General features: G+C 34.2%; 2 protein-coding genes across 2 annotated transcripts in view; one reads left to right on the top strand and one right to left on the bottom strand.

The window, feature by feature from the left end:
- The first annotated feature begins 517 nt into the window (after positions 1 to 517).
- Positions 518 to 985, top strand: LOC140449101 (uncharacterized). The gene has a single exon (XM_072542244.1). It carries the CDS (start codon positions 518 to 520, stop codon positions 983 to 985), a length of 468 nt encoding a protein of 155 aa, XP_072398345.1.
- Positions 986 to 8,348: 7,363 nt separating this feature from the next.
- Positions 8,349 to 16,065, bottom strand: part of LOC140447978 (uncharacterized) — a 28,297-nt gene continuing 20,580 nt past the window's right edge. Inside the window, exon 12 of the mRNA XM_072540971.1 lies at positions 8,349 to 11,776. Within this exon, the coding sequence (XP_072397072.1) occupies positions 11,654 to 11,776 (123 nt within the window). The 3' untranslated portion in view covers positions 8,349 to 11,653. The remainder of the gene's footprint in view (positions 11,777 to 16,065) is intronic.

The following is a 16,065-nucleotide window of genomic DNA, read 5'->3' as shown; positions in this document are numbered from 1 at the left end:
TGAGATCCTTATATAGAACTGGAGCATTGCGGGAACTCCTTGATATTCTGGATAAATATAACATAGACATCATAGCGCTTCAAGAAATTAGGTGGTTGGGAAAAAAATATACGAGAAAAAGAAATATACAATGTACTATAGCTGCCACCCAACAGAGCATAAACTTGGAACATGATTCATAGTCAGCAGCAGAGTGAAGCACCTAGTAATAGACTTCGAAGCCTTAAGCGACAGAATATGCAAAATAAGAATTAGGGGAAAATTTTTCAAATATTCAGTAGTTAATACCCATGCACCCACAGAAGATAAGCTAGACAAAGAAAATGATTAATTTTACGAAAAACTCAAAGAAATAGTACAGAACTGCCCTAGAATTGATATAAAAATAGTACTTGGAGATTTCAACACCAAAATAGAAAAAGAAAACGATTACCTACCCACCATTGGAAAACATAGCCTCCATAACGAGTCGAACAACAATGGAACACGCTTAATACACCTTGCAGCCTCAATGAATATGGTGATAGCCAGCACATGCTTTGAGCGTAAACATATACACAAAGGCACTTGGGTTAACCCAGACGGTAACACAATCAATCAAATTGACCATGTTGTTGTGGACGCAAGACATTACAGCGATGTTATGAATGTACGTACCAGACGTGGAGCAACCATTGACTCTGATCACTACCTGGTTCAGGCTAAACTAAGGGCCCGAATCTCTAACGCAAAAAAAGATAAAGGAAGCAAAGAAGATAAATTCGACGTGGACAAACTACGAAACCCTGAGATAGTTAGAAAATTTGAACACAAACTTAAAGAAAAACTAGAAGACCAAATGAGTAGTACTGTTAAAAACATAGATAATTACTGGAATGAGTGCGAAAATATCCTGAAAGAAGTAGCAACAACAGTTTTAGGAAAGAAGAAACAAGAAAGGAAGGGGACAGAATGGTATGATGCGGAATGCGCACAGGCAACTTAAAAAAAAAAGAATCAGACGTATGGGAAACTCCAAAACATAAGGACAAGACAAAATCAAGAGGAGTACAAACAGATGAGACAAGCAGAAAAAAAGATACTAAAACAAAAGAAAAAACGACATTTAGAAAACCAGCTACAGGAACTAGAAAGGCTCAATTCACAAAGCGAAGCGCGAAAATTTTATAAAAATGTAAACCACAACAAAAAAGAATAACCATAATAAAAAGTAAGGAAGCCGAAATTATCAATTATCAATAGTGGAGAAATAGGCGGAGAATTTTGCTGAGAAATTAAATATAGGCAATCGAAAAGTGACTGACATAAATGACCACAGTGGAGACGTAGACGATGAGAGGGAGAAAAATAGTATACCAACAGAAGAAGAAGTTGCCAATGCAAAAAACAACAAATCCCCTGGAGAAGATAATATACCCCCTGAGCTGTTCAAGTATGGGGCAAACGCGCTAAAAAAAAATACATAATAAAACTTGTTGCATCCATTTGGAGAGAAGGAAAACTCCCAGACAGTTAAAATGTAGGTATTATAATACCTATTCACAAGAAAGGGGATCCACTAATATGTGACAACTATCGAGGCATTACCCTCTTAAATACGGCTTACAAATACTTTATGATCGTTTACTAGTATATACTGAGGAAAAAATAGGCAAATACCAATGTGGATTCCGAAATTCCGAAAAGAAAGGTCAACAATTGATCAGATTTTCCTTCTCAGACAAACCTTAGAAAAGACATATGAACATGGAATCGATATCCACCACCTCTTCATAGATTTTAAAAGCGCTTATGACAGTGTAGACAGAAGCGCACTTTATAATGCCATGGCAGAAATAGATATTCCGTCGCATCTAATAACAATGGTAAAGGCAACTCTTTCGAAAGTTGAGTGCAAAGTCAAGGTACAAAACAGAGTGTCAAGGTCTTTTCAAACACATACTGGATTAATTACGCCAGGGAGACAGTCTATCGTGCCTATTGTTTAACATCGTGCTAGAAAGAGTCATAGAGAAATCGGGCATAACAACCAAAGGTACGATCATCAATAGAAGTGTACAGATATTGGCCTACGCAGATGACATTGACATAGTAACACGGACAAAAAGAGACCTGATACAGGCTTTTGAAACATTAGAAAAAGCCGCGAAGACAATGGGACTGCAGGTCAACGTATCCAAAACAAAATACATGAAGTTCACGAACAACACAAAAATAGCGGTACCACAAGATCTGGTGACAAAAGCACACACATTCGAAGGGGTCTCGAAGTTTATATATCTTGGAACACAACTAAAAAACAACAATCTAGTAAGCGTAGAAATTAAGAGAAGAATATACCTGGCGAACAGAGCTTACTTTGGACTAAAGCAGCTCTTAACATCACACATAATTAGCAGAAAAACCAAGATACTAATATATGAAACTCTTAGTAAACCTGTCCTGACATAGACGTCAGAGACTTGGACTATGGTAAAAAGCGACGAAGAACTGTTAGGCCGCTTTGAAAGAAGAATACTTAGGCACATATATGGAGGAGTACAAGAAAGCGGGATATGGCGCAGGTGCTACAGTTTTGAGTTGTATCAATGCTATGAAAAATGCAACATCGTCCGGTCTATTAAAATTAATAGACTAAGGTGGCTAGGACACCTTGAAAGAATGGACACTGAAGACCCTCAAAGACAGATATTATATCATGAGCCAGTAGGAACAAGGAAGGGAGGCAGGCCAAGATCTAGATTTAAAACTCAAGTCGAAGATGACTTGAGGAATCTAGGGGTCAGAAATTGGTAAGCCAGGGGGGAATGGATACTAATTCTTGAACAGGCCAAGACCCACACGGGGTTGTAGAGCCAAAGATAATAATGATGAGATTAACAATTTTAATTAATTATTTAATTTAATAACCAATTTATAGATATTAATTATATTTATTATTATGAAAAATATTATTTTGTAACATGATGAGTTATTTAATTCAATTATTTGCTACTAGTATATGTTTTTATTTTAATTTTTGATACTTTAATATATTAATTCATTATTTTATGATATTTTAATATAATTTTAATGTTTTTCTTCAACGAAAAAAAAAATCGCAAAAATAAAAAATTTACAGTTTTTTTTAAATATCTACAAAACGAGACATGCTACGTTGTAAAATCTCATACCAAAAAACAGGTTATAATTTTTTTAATAAAATACAATACCATTATACAGAGTGTTCTATTAAAAAAAGAAAATTTTATATTTAAAAATATTAATCACCCTGTATATTTTATGCCTAGATGTCAAAGACAATAAATTATTTAAAAATGACACTACATTCAAAAAACTTAACTTGTCATTTACAATATTTATTTCCTTGGAAACCTAATCCACAGCCCTTTGTCTATTGTGATATTTTGATTTGTCATCACTTTTGTTTTATTTAAATTCATTTTTAAACCGAATTTAGCAGATCCTTGTTCAAGCTCCTTTAGCATGTAAAGTAGTTCCTTTGTGTTGTTACTTATAAGTACTACCATCGGCAATTCTTAGATGACTTAAAAATCTGCCATCGATTTTAATTTCGCGTTGTTCCCAATTTAACTTTTTGAACATATCTTCTAATGCAGTAGTAACTAATTTTGGAGAGATAGGGTCTCCCTGTCTAACTCCTCTTTCCGTTCTTATTTTGCTTGTAGTAAGACCTTCCGCTACGTTTATTTGCATAGTTACATGTTACATTATCGCATGTGTATTTAGGAGTACTCTATATCTGGAATCAATCCTTGCATTATTACGGTGCAAAGCTCAAAGGAATCGAATTCCTTATTGTAATATACAATTGCCAAATGAAGAGGTTCATTGTATCCCAATACATCGGCCTAAAAATGAATATAACAAAAACAAAAACAATGACAAGCACAGATGACTCCAGACATAACTGTATACGTATACATAGCTATAAGAATTCAAGAATATATCAACCTAAGCCACATTCTGAAACTCGACAAAAAGTACCAAAGTGTAAAAATCGCTAGAAGGACATGACAGGTATAGGCAGTATTGGGAAAGCTCAGTTAGATACTTAAGAACCGCAAAATACCTCAATACTTGAGGAGCAAAGTGTTCAACCAGTTCATCCTTCATAGCATATAGACATCAAACCTACACCCTAACCAGCCACGACAGAAAGAGCAATGGAATGAGCAATGTTGGGTATACGAGTGTCAGATAGAAAGAGGAACGACAGGAAAAGATCAAAAACAAAATTCGAGAATATCACAACAAAAAATGTCAAACTCAAATAGAGCTTCGCAGGCCACACTTCTTCTGGACATAAGTCCAACGTTGGAATGCCAAAATACAACATTGCAGACCTTACAAAGGTAGACGACCAAAAGAAGATCACAGATGAGATGAATAGATGACATTAAAAAAAATAGACGGAACAGATTAGAATTATGTTGCTCAGGATAGAGATCGATGGAGGAATGAGCTGGGAGAGGTCTATGTTCAAAATAGACTATAGAAGGCTAAAAAGAAAAGAACTAAACAGAAGAACAATAATTTCTTGAACTTTTAACAACTTTCTTCAATAATTCCTAAGCGAAACAATTAACTTATTACAACAAATTAACAAACGAAGACTGGAGATTCCTTAAATAATTTTAAGACAATTTAACCCAATTCACCTAGTCCGAAAATGCTTCCTAAGGGAGCTAGAGCTCTTTGAAGATGGCACATTGTAATTAGTTTTTTTTTAAATACCTCCAGAACGCTTCTATTTAGAAAAACGACAACTGGTACGATTATTTATCCTCTAAAGCTGAATCAATTCCATTAATTGCCAATTTCTAGTACCGGTCATAGACGTCCGTTTTGGGTAGATCAACGGGTATTTTAACGCATAACTTTTTTGTTTTTATTTTTAAGCATTTGCGATACTGGAGTATCAGATATTCAGGTATTCTAGTACTAAAAAGTACTCTTATTTTAAATCGGTAAGATACAAAGTTTTCGAGAAAAATCGATTTGAGAATTTTTCGTTTTTTCGACAATAAAGTTAAATTAATATTTTTTCTACTAGTTGGCTTTGAACTGCCAACAGAAGTATAACCTACGTTGTTCTTTGTCAAATTGTTGTCAGTTCGTGAAGTTTCTCTTTTAATTTTTACTTTGTGGCATTCAAATACAACAATTTAAATTCAACAAAAATGGTTTTTACTAATGAGGAATACGCTGATATACATTTAATTTATTGCGAAATAAGGTATAACGCTCGAGGAATTACGTAGATACGCTAAAAAATTTCCCGATTAAAAGAAACAAGTTCAATGTTTCCAAAAAATAACGAAACAGGTCGATATAATGACGTAACAGCATCACATGAAGATGTTATTTTAATGGAAGCTGAGGAAAATTAAGAAAGTAACGTTCGTTATAATTAATGTGTCCATTGATCCAACTAGTTCCTTATTTGCAGCCATTTCTTTGGTACGTTTGATATATTCTGTTTCTGAGCCACTTCTTGCGGAATGGACTCTTTTTCTTTTTACTAAGCCTACGTTATTTACATTTACACTTATTTCACCTTCACTGTCACTATGGGCAATATCAGAGGATATATCACTGTTCTACTATTTATCATGCAATCATTATCAGTAGTAATATCCCTAGGACATTGATAACAGACAAGATAATTTCATGACAATCGAAAGCTCGTTCCTCGTACCAAGCAACGAGCTTGAGAAATTTGTCATGAAATTATGAGGCATTCATCAATGTCCGAGGGATATTCGGCGGATAATTTTTCGAAAAAAAAAATCATAACTCAACATAACGAAACATTTATTTATTAAAAGTACAGTTAGTGAAAGTACAATTATTAAAATTTAAGTTAACATTAGATTCGTTGCTGTTCTCTACTATAGAAGATCTATTACCACGCATAATATTTATAATCTTGTTGTGGTGTTCTTGATCGAGATTCAAGTATGGTTTTATAGAATTCTGATTGCCATGACCAGTAATTTTTAGCAATTGAGTAATTTTAGCAATTGTTGTTCTTCTACACCACTTTTTGCTAATTCGCCAACAGCAGTTGATCTATTCGAGTGATTTGTTATCTTTTTCTCCTTTACATTCAAGCCAATTGCTTCAGCAGAAGATTTAGTCCATCCATTCATTGTATTTCTTCCAACAGGTACATTATCGTACCATTTGTCAGTTTCATTTTTCCAGTGTCGATTTGGTTTTAAGAACAGTCGTGGTGAGGTAATATTGTCGCCTCGTTTTGATATCAGTTTATGAAAAAGACGTACAGGGCATCTTTGTCTCTCACTATTGATAACCAACCATTTACTACTTGCACAGCTTTTAGAACCACCTTGGCACGTTTTACTGAATACCGGATTGTATTCAATGCGATTTGTTTGAGTGTCATCGTTATTTTTCTCGATTTGAAAAAAATCCACCAGACAAGCAACTGCCTCTCCTCCTCATGTTAATTTCAGACCAATTTAACGAAACTGAACTGGCCTTACGTTTACATGGATCTGCTTGTAGTTTCTTCCTGATTGCATCGCGGACATCTCGGGCTGGTTTAAACACTATATTGTTAAACGGGTCAATCATAATATTATAGTCATTATAGTACTTTTCTTGCAATAGTTTGCACAAAACGTTCCACATTGTCTTCACCGTTGCCTCTTTGAATTCGTCCCCGTTTTTCTTTCTCATATTGACGGCCCAATCTTTTAGTATCAACGCCAATTCTTCTAAGCTTATATGTTCATTCAACTCATATTCTCGTCCGTAGCAAAATTCCATGAATATTTCCCAAATATATTTGTGACTGTAGGTTGTATTTCTGGGAATTTTTTCTTTGATTAGCGCATTTATACTTTGAACATTCTCATTGCCGAAACGTGACATTTTGAAATTTATTTGGATGAAGTTGTCAAACTCGATCGTGTTGTCATAGGGATTGAAAATTGCACTGAATGCAATTATCAGTCTAATGTTGACATGATTGGGTGAAATTGTTCCACATGACACAAAATGACGAAATTTGAATGGTTGTTAGAACAGTCGAAAAATTATCTACTGTAATTATACTAGGTACTGAACGAATCTTTAAAATTCGTTTCTTGTTAAAAATTAGTATTATTGATATTTATTGTCAACTGTTTTGTCAGGTGGACCTAATTTTTCTATTGATGTATATAAACGAACTGTAAATGTATTATGTAATGTATTTACATTGTCTGAAGGACTTTTTTCTAATTTATTCTTATTTGAGTTTATTACGTCTATATCATTTGATTTATTGTCTTCTATTTTTTTTAGTAAATCATCTACCGTAAAGTCAGGCAGATCATCGTCAATATTATAGTCTAAAAATTCATTTAATTCGTTTATTTCATTTCATTTGCTTAGTTCGGTGGTCATCTGATGACTAGTATGTTCGTTTGTAGGCCCTAAGGCCTTGTTTGAGTAGTTATTTATCACTGTTATTTAATATTACTTGTCCGTCACTTTTATACATAAATTTAGTTAGTTGCCTACACTCTACACTAATTAATCTTTTTATTTTGGTAGTTTATCCGATTAATAGACTTTATAAAGTTTATTTGGCGCCAAGTCCACACCTTTAGCAGATCTTTATCGGTTTCGCGCGCTCTTCGGCCGCTACGAATGAATAGGATTTTGATTTAATTACTATTTACTATTTACACGGTTAGAACTGTAGAAATAATCGTTTGAGTATTTAAATTTTTAAGAGAAACTTTAAAAATACTTTTTTATTCTAGCCAGTAATAAAGACGAAAGTAGCTTGACTACTGCTTTTAGGTAACTTATTCCCCTGTAATCCATTACATTGTCTGTCGAACCTTTCTTCTGCAAAGTAAAAATGATCGCAACGGATGCTCGATTAAACATTGCGTTAAAAGCAACCAATAACTTTGCTTGGCTAGTAACAGAAATATTTTTATAAAACTCTGGTTTCCGGGTACTTTGATGGAAATTCTTCATACTAAAGAGAAATGGTTAGCTGATTTGGCACTTCATTGCCGCAAACAGAAACCAACTCGGTGAGATATTCTTACCTTCGAAAGTTATAAGAAATTATAGATGCATGTTTAATTCCAATTTTGTCAATTTGATTATTCGTTGTAGCCACATTACACGCATGCTACTGAAATATTGGCCTTAGTTTAACTAAATTAGAAAATTAATTTTTAGTATTATACTGACATTTGATTAGTCGCATCCTCGATGTTATATTATGCAAAACATAAAAAATAGACTACCCAAATTGATAGGAAACTTTGAAGGATTTAAGAAAAAATACCAAATACACGTATTTATTCTATATTAATTTATTAAAAAACAATATCGACTAACAATTAATTGATATATCAGTTTGTAAATATATTACAATCATGGACAAAACAGGAATTCTAAAAAAAAACTGCATTCATTTAATAACCCAAAACTGACAAATTAAAACTATCAATTATTTTTTAGTTAGTACTTCTATTTTAACAATGATGCCACCTTTAAATAATAGATAAACATACATATTATTTATAACGAATTCTGGCAGATCGCACATGTTCGCCAGAATAGAATAAATTTATATCTGTAACATCTTGAAAACTGATTTCAGGTCAAATTATAAACCCGAAACTGAATTTCATGTTCTTGTTCTTGATAGTATTGTGAACTGTTGCCAAAGCGATATATAAATTGGCAAACAAAAAATTTATGTAATTTTGAACTTGTGATATTTTAAGGTTTTTCAAGGAGTGTAGGCATTTGCAGCCGATAGTAATATATTTTGTAATGGTACATTCCTTTTGGAGTTTATAGATCCTGTCGGGATGTATCTCTTTATTACTTTTCATCGTCAACTGCGTCACACATTATCCAAGGTGCAATGATCATTGAGTGGAAAGTTACAAGGTAAACCTTGCAGCCTAAAATAATTCCAGACCATAACCTAAAATCTCCAAAGATAATGCACCATTGTGAAACTAGTTTTTTTTATAGCATGCCTTCGCTATACTCAAAAATTGACAATTCATATCGTGTTGTTATTTATCCATTTAACGTTAAGTTATCTCTGTATAACCTATCGATTCCACGGTGTATAAGATGGTCGAGGTCAACGAGAAACTATAAAAATTATTAGTAAAATCCTATGGGTTGAACAAAATGTAAACATCTGCTTTAAAAAAACTATTCTAAAAATCAGAAATACAGAATATGTATGAAATCATATGAATATTGTGTGCATTCATTCATATTAATAACTGATAATCGGTGGTATAGTTGTGAGCTAGTGAACTAGTGTACTGGCCACGCATTGTAACCTTGTAGTAGTGTTCTAATTAAATTTACTGTGAATATTATTGGTCGAAGCCACCATTATAAATGCACTTTGTACAGGGTTAAATTGCCGCTGAAATCAACAATTTTCGTATATATTAACTATACGAATACGTAACATTTTCGGTTTTCCACGTTTTTCCGGGTTTTATTCAACATTTTTTATAGTTAAACGGGACAAATTACGGGATCGTACAGCGACTCAAGTCTGAAAAAGGAAGGAAGACGAAACTTACAGAAAAGCTTGAGGAAAGCTTATGAATGCTCACTAAGGTGCACTTTCCCAGCTCATCTACCACCATTAATCCTTCAGTAAAGCCGGTTTGTTCAAGAAGACCTTTTGCGGCGGTCAAGCATAGGTGGGCTATAAACAAATTTCAACCATAAAGTCCACCGGAATGGATAGCATATATCCAGTTATTCTACCTATATTTTTTTTCTAGCAAAAACGCTAGAAAGGTTCCTAGATACGTACATCAGAGATGAAGTGCTGAAGGAAAAACCACTCAGCGTTCGTCAATATGCGTATCAGCCAGACTTTATGGCGAGAATTAGAAGAGGTCTATATTCGGAAATCCGAATAGAGAAAATTGCTAAACTTCCCACCATTGCATATATTTATACAGAGAAAGGCCAGGTCAACATAACGCAAAGAACTGATCAAACAAGGCTATATCAGCAGATAAAGGCGGACCTCGTTCTGGGCATGCCTGTAGACTGATTGATCTAAAAGTAGAGCTTTGATAAACATTTTAATATCATAACACCAAAGAGGGAAATGGGATAATGGAACTATGATGAGCACTTTATTATCATAATACCAAACAGGGACTGGGAAATGGCTCTACGAAAAACTCAGGTTGGTATACAGACGGCTCCCGAACCGATGAGAGTACAGGGGCTGGTATACACAGCACAAAACCAATGACGGAAATCCGGTTAAGCTTGGAAACATGTGCCAACGTATTTCAGGCAGAGCTGCCGCTATACAGAGGTGTGCTATGATACTAATCTAAACTCTAAACGTCCTCAGTTATATGCAGGTTGACTCAAAACTTGTCTGAAACTGTTTGGATGCCCTCTCCAGGGTTGGAAGTTGGAGTAGATTGACAATAGCCTGGGTTGCAAAACACAAAGGCTATGTAGGCAATGAGAGGACTGATAAACTGGCCTACTTTGGAGTAGCGAACTCACAAAACAGCGGCCACTGGTAAATGGGTGCAAGAAAAGTCTTTGGAATGGTGGAGAAATGCTAGAGTTCATTAAGGGACATTCGCCAAATTCACAGTCCACTTACTGACCCACAATCGAAAGATTGTCGGTTAATAGTTGGGCTGTTGACTGAACACTGTAGGCTCAATAAGCATTTCAGTCGTATGGGCTTGACGGAAGAGTATACTTGTCGGTTCTGTCTAGACGAGGAAACCGAGTGAATCTCGGTGTGAAGAAACCAAAAGCATCAGCCTATATGAAATGGCCTCTCTCAAGGCTGTGGAGAGAATAGGGTTCCTAGAGAATAGGGAGAGAATCCTGTCATTAAGAGAATAGGGCTGTATGAGGAGCTTTTCAGTGACACAATAAATCTGTAAAGATTGAAGTGTGTTAGGCCAAAAGCCGCCCTAAATGTAATCTGTAATCAAATCACTCGATTTTTTAATTATAATTTGGGAAATTTTATATTAAACATGTATTTTTAGAATTTTCCTTACATATTCCAAAACAATCAGCTAAAACATATCCAATAGATTTTAATCCATTATTTTGCTGAAAATTTAAAGGGTCATAAAGGTCCCTAGTTCTGCGATCGGGCTGAAAATTTGTACACAATATTTTTTGTTATCAAAAATAAGTGCAAAATTTAATAGAAAACGGAGAGGATCGAGTACCTTACTTTCCTCGCTTACAATAATTTTGTAAGTAAATACTTCTTTGCTAAACCAGTTTACTATCCATCTGCGAATAGTACATATACTGAAATACTTCACTTGAGAGAACTATGTTGATAACGAAAATGTGTTATAAGCTTATTAATAAATTTTCCAAAAATTTTGATTGTTTATTTATAAAAATGTAATCATTAGACATGGAAACAAGTTGATGGATGTAATTCAATTTAAGTGACAATTATAAAACACTTAAATCTTAAAATTTAATAGTAAAAAAAGATTTTAAACGTTTTAAAAACGTCGGTTTAGATAATATGAACATATCATAAGAAGTACTAACCACACATTTAAATATTTCGAATTAAATTTTTAAAATAGTCTATCTACAGCGCCATCTTTCTTCCCTCTATAGAAATTTCAACGGCTCGCCTAGTTTGTTTCAATCTCTTGCTATCTATGAAGTTCTTGTAATGTTTCTCGAATCTATTTAGACCCTTCTTGGTTGTCTGGAATATAAAAGTTTGGTTTGAAATTATCCAACAGTTAACGTACAAGAAAGGTGGAAAGCTTAGGTTTTGAATGACGCTAAGTTGAAATATAATGTTGTCCTGAATGTGGCATTTCCGGTGCCAGATAATGAAATATCTCAAAAGAGGTTTGATTTAGGTATAGGGAATACTGATACCAAACGAATAATAATAATAAAATAATTTTTCATTCTGCGTTTAATTTTTTCAAAATTACTTATTAGTTTTCTCGGGATTCGAAAAAAAAAATTAATGCATTTAAAAAGCATTGGCCCGAAATTTTGCGCCTACACTCTTAAAATAAGCAACTTATAAATGATTTAAATTGAACATGTTGGTTGGTAAGTTTAAAATACCCTGTGTGAAATATTAATGAGTTGAATACATTGGGTTAACGGAAAAGCGCTTGTGTATTGGTTATAATTTCATGTCACTTACCTTGTAATTAATAGAGATAGCGTTATTCAATGTGGACTAGGATTTTCTCAAAATTTTTAACATAAAACTCGAAACATCTCGAATATATGTACTTCATTTTTGGTATAGGACATTGCGCACAAATTTTATATAAAATTTCATTTAGAATTCGAAAATAAAATACAAAATATTAGATTATATTTAAAATAACAAAGTTGACGTCTACTTCCGGTATAACCGGAAATGCCATATTCAAGACAACATTATATTTCAACTCAGCATCATCCAAAACATACAGCTTCGTAATTTTAGAATTTCAGAAACATACGTGTATCCGCCATTAATTGTAAAAGTATAAGTAGTATAATTATCTTGTTAAGGGGTAAGTTCGCGCCGCAGTTAAACTAACGTTTAACAATTTTTGGAGTAGATTGCAGCACGTACATTATATTCTAATATTTTAATTTTCCCGAAATTTAATTCTCTGACCAGCGATATTGATGCTAGCGATGCCAAGTACTGGAAATTACGATCGGTACAGTTCGCTCTCAATCGGCAGTACTCTTCAATGTAATTTGATATTAGTTATTAGTTGAAGTTTCACAAATTCTAATTTTCGGACTAAATCTGGATCATTCGATATAATTTTTGTATCGTATCGTTGTTTATTTACCTTTGAGGGTAAGTTGTTGTTTTAATTTTGAGTGTTGTTTTTTTAGTTTTATAAACATTTTAAATAGTGTATGTATACGTTTTGTTTCTTAATATCGATTGGCTGAATATTTTTTAACAATTCTTATTGAAAATAGATGTAAACACTAAAAACTGTATTTATCCTACTGTACATATTTTTATGTACAGTAATGTAACAGTTATGTAATGTAATCGTGATATCAATATAAAGTTACGAATACGAATGCTGCGGTGTTATGTCTTTTCTACCCTGTTGTATGGAGTAGAGGCTTGGACACTAAAACAGTTGACCACAAAAAACATCGAAGCTTTCGAGATGTGGTGCTATAGGCGCATTCTCAGAATATCATGGATGGACCGCGTCACTAACACGCAAGTACTCCAAACTTTAGACAAAAGATGCGAAATTCTAAATGAGATAAAAACTAGAAAGATGGAATACTTGGGGCACATTGTGAGAGGTGAAAAGTACGAACTTTTAAGAAATATCATGCAGGGTAAAAGAAGTGTGGGAAGAAGAAAAATATCGTGGCTTCGTAATCTACGTGAATGGTTCGGGTGTAGTTCGATTGAACTTTTTAGGCGCGCTGCTAACAAAGTCGCAGTGGCCATGATGATTTCCAATCTCCGCTAGGAGTGGCACGAGAAGAAGAAGAAGACATATTTTTAAATAATTTCAAATGTTTACATATTTTTCAAATTAAAATTTAATAAACAATCATAGAAAATTATGAGAATAGGAAAAGCTAGTAATGTAATATAAATAAAATTTTCTCTAATCTCTAATCTCTCTAATCAATAACAAATACCGTTTTATAATAATTTGATGACCATAGCAATTCAACAAAAGAGGCTTTTTGATAATGTACTTAAAGGTAAATTCTCACTAATAGATACAAAACGTTCATTCATTTGGAAATATTTTATTACTTATTGTATTTAGACAGCATTCAGACAACAATTCTTAATTCTTTACCCGGTCAAAAATATGTATTTCAAACTGATAAAGAATTTCGCAATTGTTTGAAATACAAGTAAATAAATATCAAAAAAGGGATTATGCTAATTCTCAAGTGAATGAAGATTCAGTTACTATTTATTTATAAGAACAGTATTTTTAAGAGATCTAAAATATGTAAGTCAATTGAAAAACAGCGTCACTACAATAACAGTTTTCTTTTTCATCTCGAATGTCAACAGGCGAAGTTTTTTTCCTCAGAAAATTTACATTTTCATCTTTTAAATGTACTGACAAAAATTAATCGATGATTACATATTATTGTTTTGTCTATAAAAATTAAATTTGCCAAAAAGTGAATAAAACTGGAATTGTTTTTAGATAAGCCCCACGTGACATGCTAGGCTAGATCGTACGTAATGTATGTATTATGTAAAAACCTATAATCCACCAGTAAACATTTCGAGACATTTTGGGCCTTAAAACTTTCAACCACGATTATATAACAACAAGGTGCCAAGGATAAAAATGGTATAATTATATTTCGAAGACACTAACATTATACAACGATATCAACGATCATTAAAAGTCAAACGAGGCCAAAATGTTTACTGGGGGGGGGGGGGGCACTTTGCTAAATAAATCCACGTGATTCGTATTTCCATGGTTACTGCATATACGAGGCATGTTTTTTAAGTAAGTACCGTTTTGCGATTCCGCCGCCGCAGCACTACGGTCGGCGTTCCGCGCATGAGCGCTGGTTACCTACATCTCTTGTCTACGCACTGACGCCATTACAGTCTGATTCTTCATTGTATACTTGTTTACTCCAGTGTTTAAGATGCCTCCAACAATCGTGAGTCACGCTGATTGTGAAGTAAGGGCTGTTATACGATTTCTTAGTGCTAAAGGCGTAAAACCGATAGATATTCATCGTGAGATTGTTGAAGTTTACGGACAAAACATTATGAGTGATGGAATGGTAAGGAAATGGGTGAGAGCATTTAAAGATGGCCGCACAAATGTGCATGATGAAGAACGGAGTAGGCATCCTTCGGTCGTTAATGAAAATTTGGTGCAGAAAGTGGACGAAAAGGTAAGAGAAAACAGACGCTTTACAATTTCATCATTGTCCGACTGCTTTGCTCAGTATTCTCGTAGTGTTTTGTATCGCATTGTTACCGAGAACTTGAATTACCGGAAATTGTGTTCACGTTGGGTTCCAAAAATGTTGACGGATTTGCACAAAACCCAACGTTTAGGCAGTGCATTGACTTTCCTTGAGCGGTACCACAGTGAAGATGAAGATCTTTAGACCAAATTGTTACTGGTGACGAAACTTGGGTGGCCTACGTCACACCAGAATCGAAACAACAATTCATGGAATGGCGACATTCATCATCACCCAAAAGAGTGAAGTTTAAGCAAACAATTTCTGCCCGGAAAATCATGTGCACAGTTTTTGGGACAGAAAAGGAGTATTGCTAGTGGAGTTTCTGCCTCGTAATGAGACAATCAATGCAGCGTCTTATTGTGAGACATTGAAAAATCTCCGTCGTGCAATCCAGAACAAAAGACGTGGCAAGTTGAGTAAGGGTATCGTTTTGCTGCATGACAATGCCCGTCCACATGTGGCTAATCAGACCAAAGATCTCATCAAATCATTTAAATGGGAAACTCTAGATCATCCTCCATACAGCCCTGATCTGGCGCCCAGCGACTACCATTTGTTCCAGCACTTGAAGAAACACCTGGGCGGTCAGCGTCTTCAAGACGATAACGAAGTCAAAACATTTGTGATGCAGTGGTTAACAAGTCAGGCGGCAGAATTTTATCAGGAGGGTATTCAAAAACTGGTGCTACGTTATGACAAGTGCCTCAATATTCACGGAAATTATGTAGAAAAGTAGATTAAGGTACAGGCTTTCATGTAAAAATAAAATTATTGCCATATCTTTGCACGTCTTTTTTTAATTCCAAAACGGCACTTACTTAAAAATCACGCCTCGTACCTTAGACAAGAAAAGAGAATTCTCTTCCCTTGTTTAAGGCATAACCCATAGACAATTGCATAACCACAACAAAACTCGTTTTCAATGTTTTGCAGATTTTTCTTAAATTCGCCAAACGCGCATCTGTCGCCATTTAATACATCACTGCTGCCTTCTACTAAATAACACGTGAACTAATTTTCCCATCT

The sequence above is a fragment of the Diabrotica undecimpunctata genome, chromosome 8 (genome assembly GCF_040954645.1).
Source record: "Diabrotica undecimpunctata isolate CICGRU chromosome 8, icDiaUnde3, whole genome shotgun sequence".
Lineage (NCBI taxonomy): Eukaryota > Metazoa > Arthropoda > Insecta > Coleoptera > Chrysomelidae > Diabrotica > Diabrotica undecimpunctata.
The sequence above is the reverse complement of the archived record's forward strand: the minus strand, read 5'-3'. Positions and strand labels throughout refer to the sequence as shown.

Bases quoted from the DNA above. Each gene is read 5' to 3' on its own strand.
- LOC140449101 (XM_072542244.1), top strand. From the start codon at position 518: ATGGTGATAGCCAGCACATGCTTTGAGCGTAAACATATACACAAAGGC.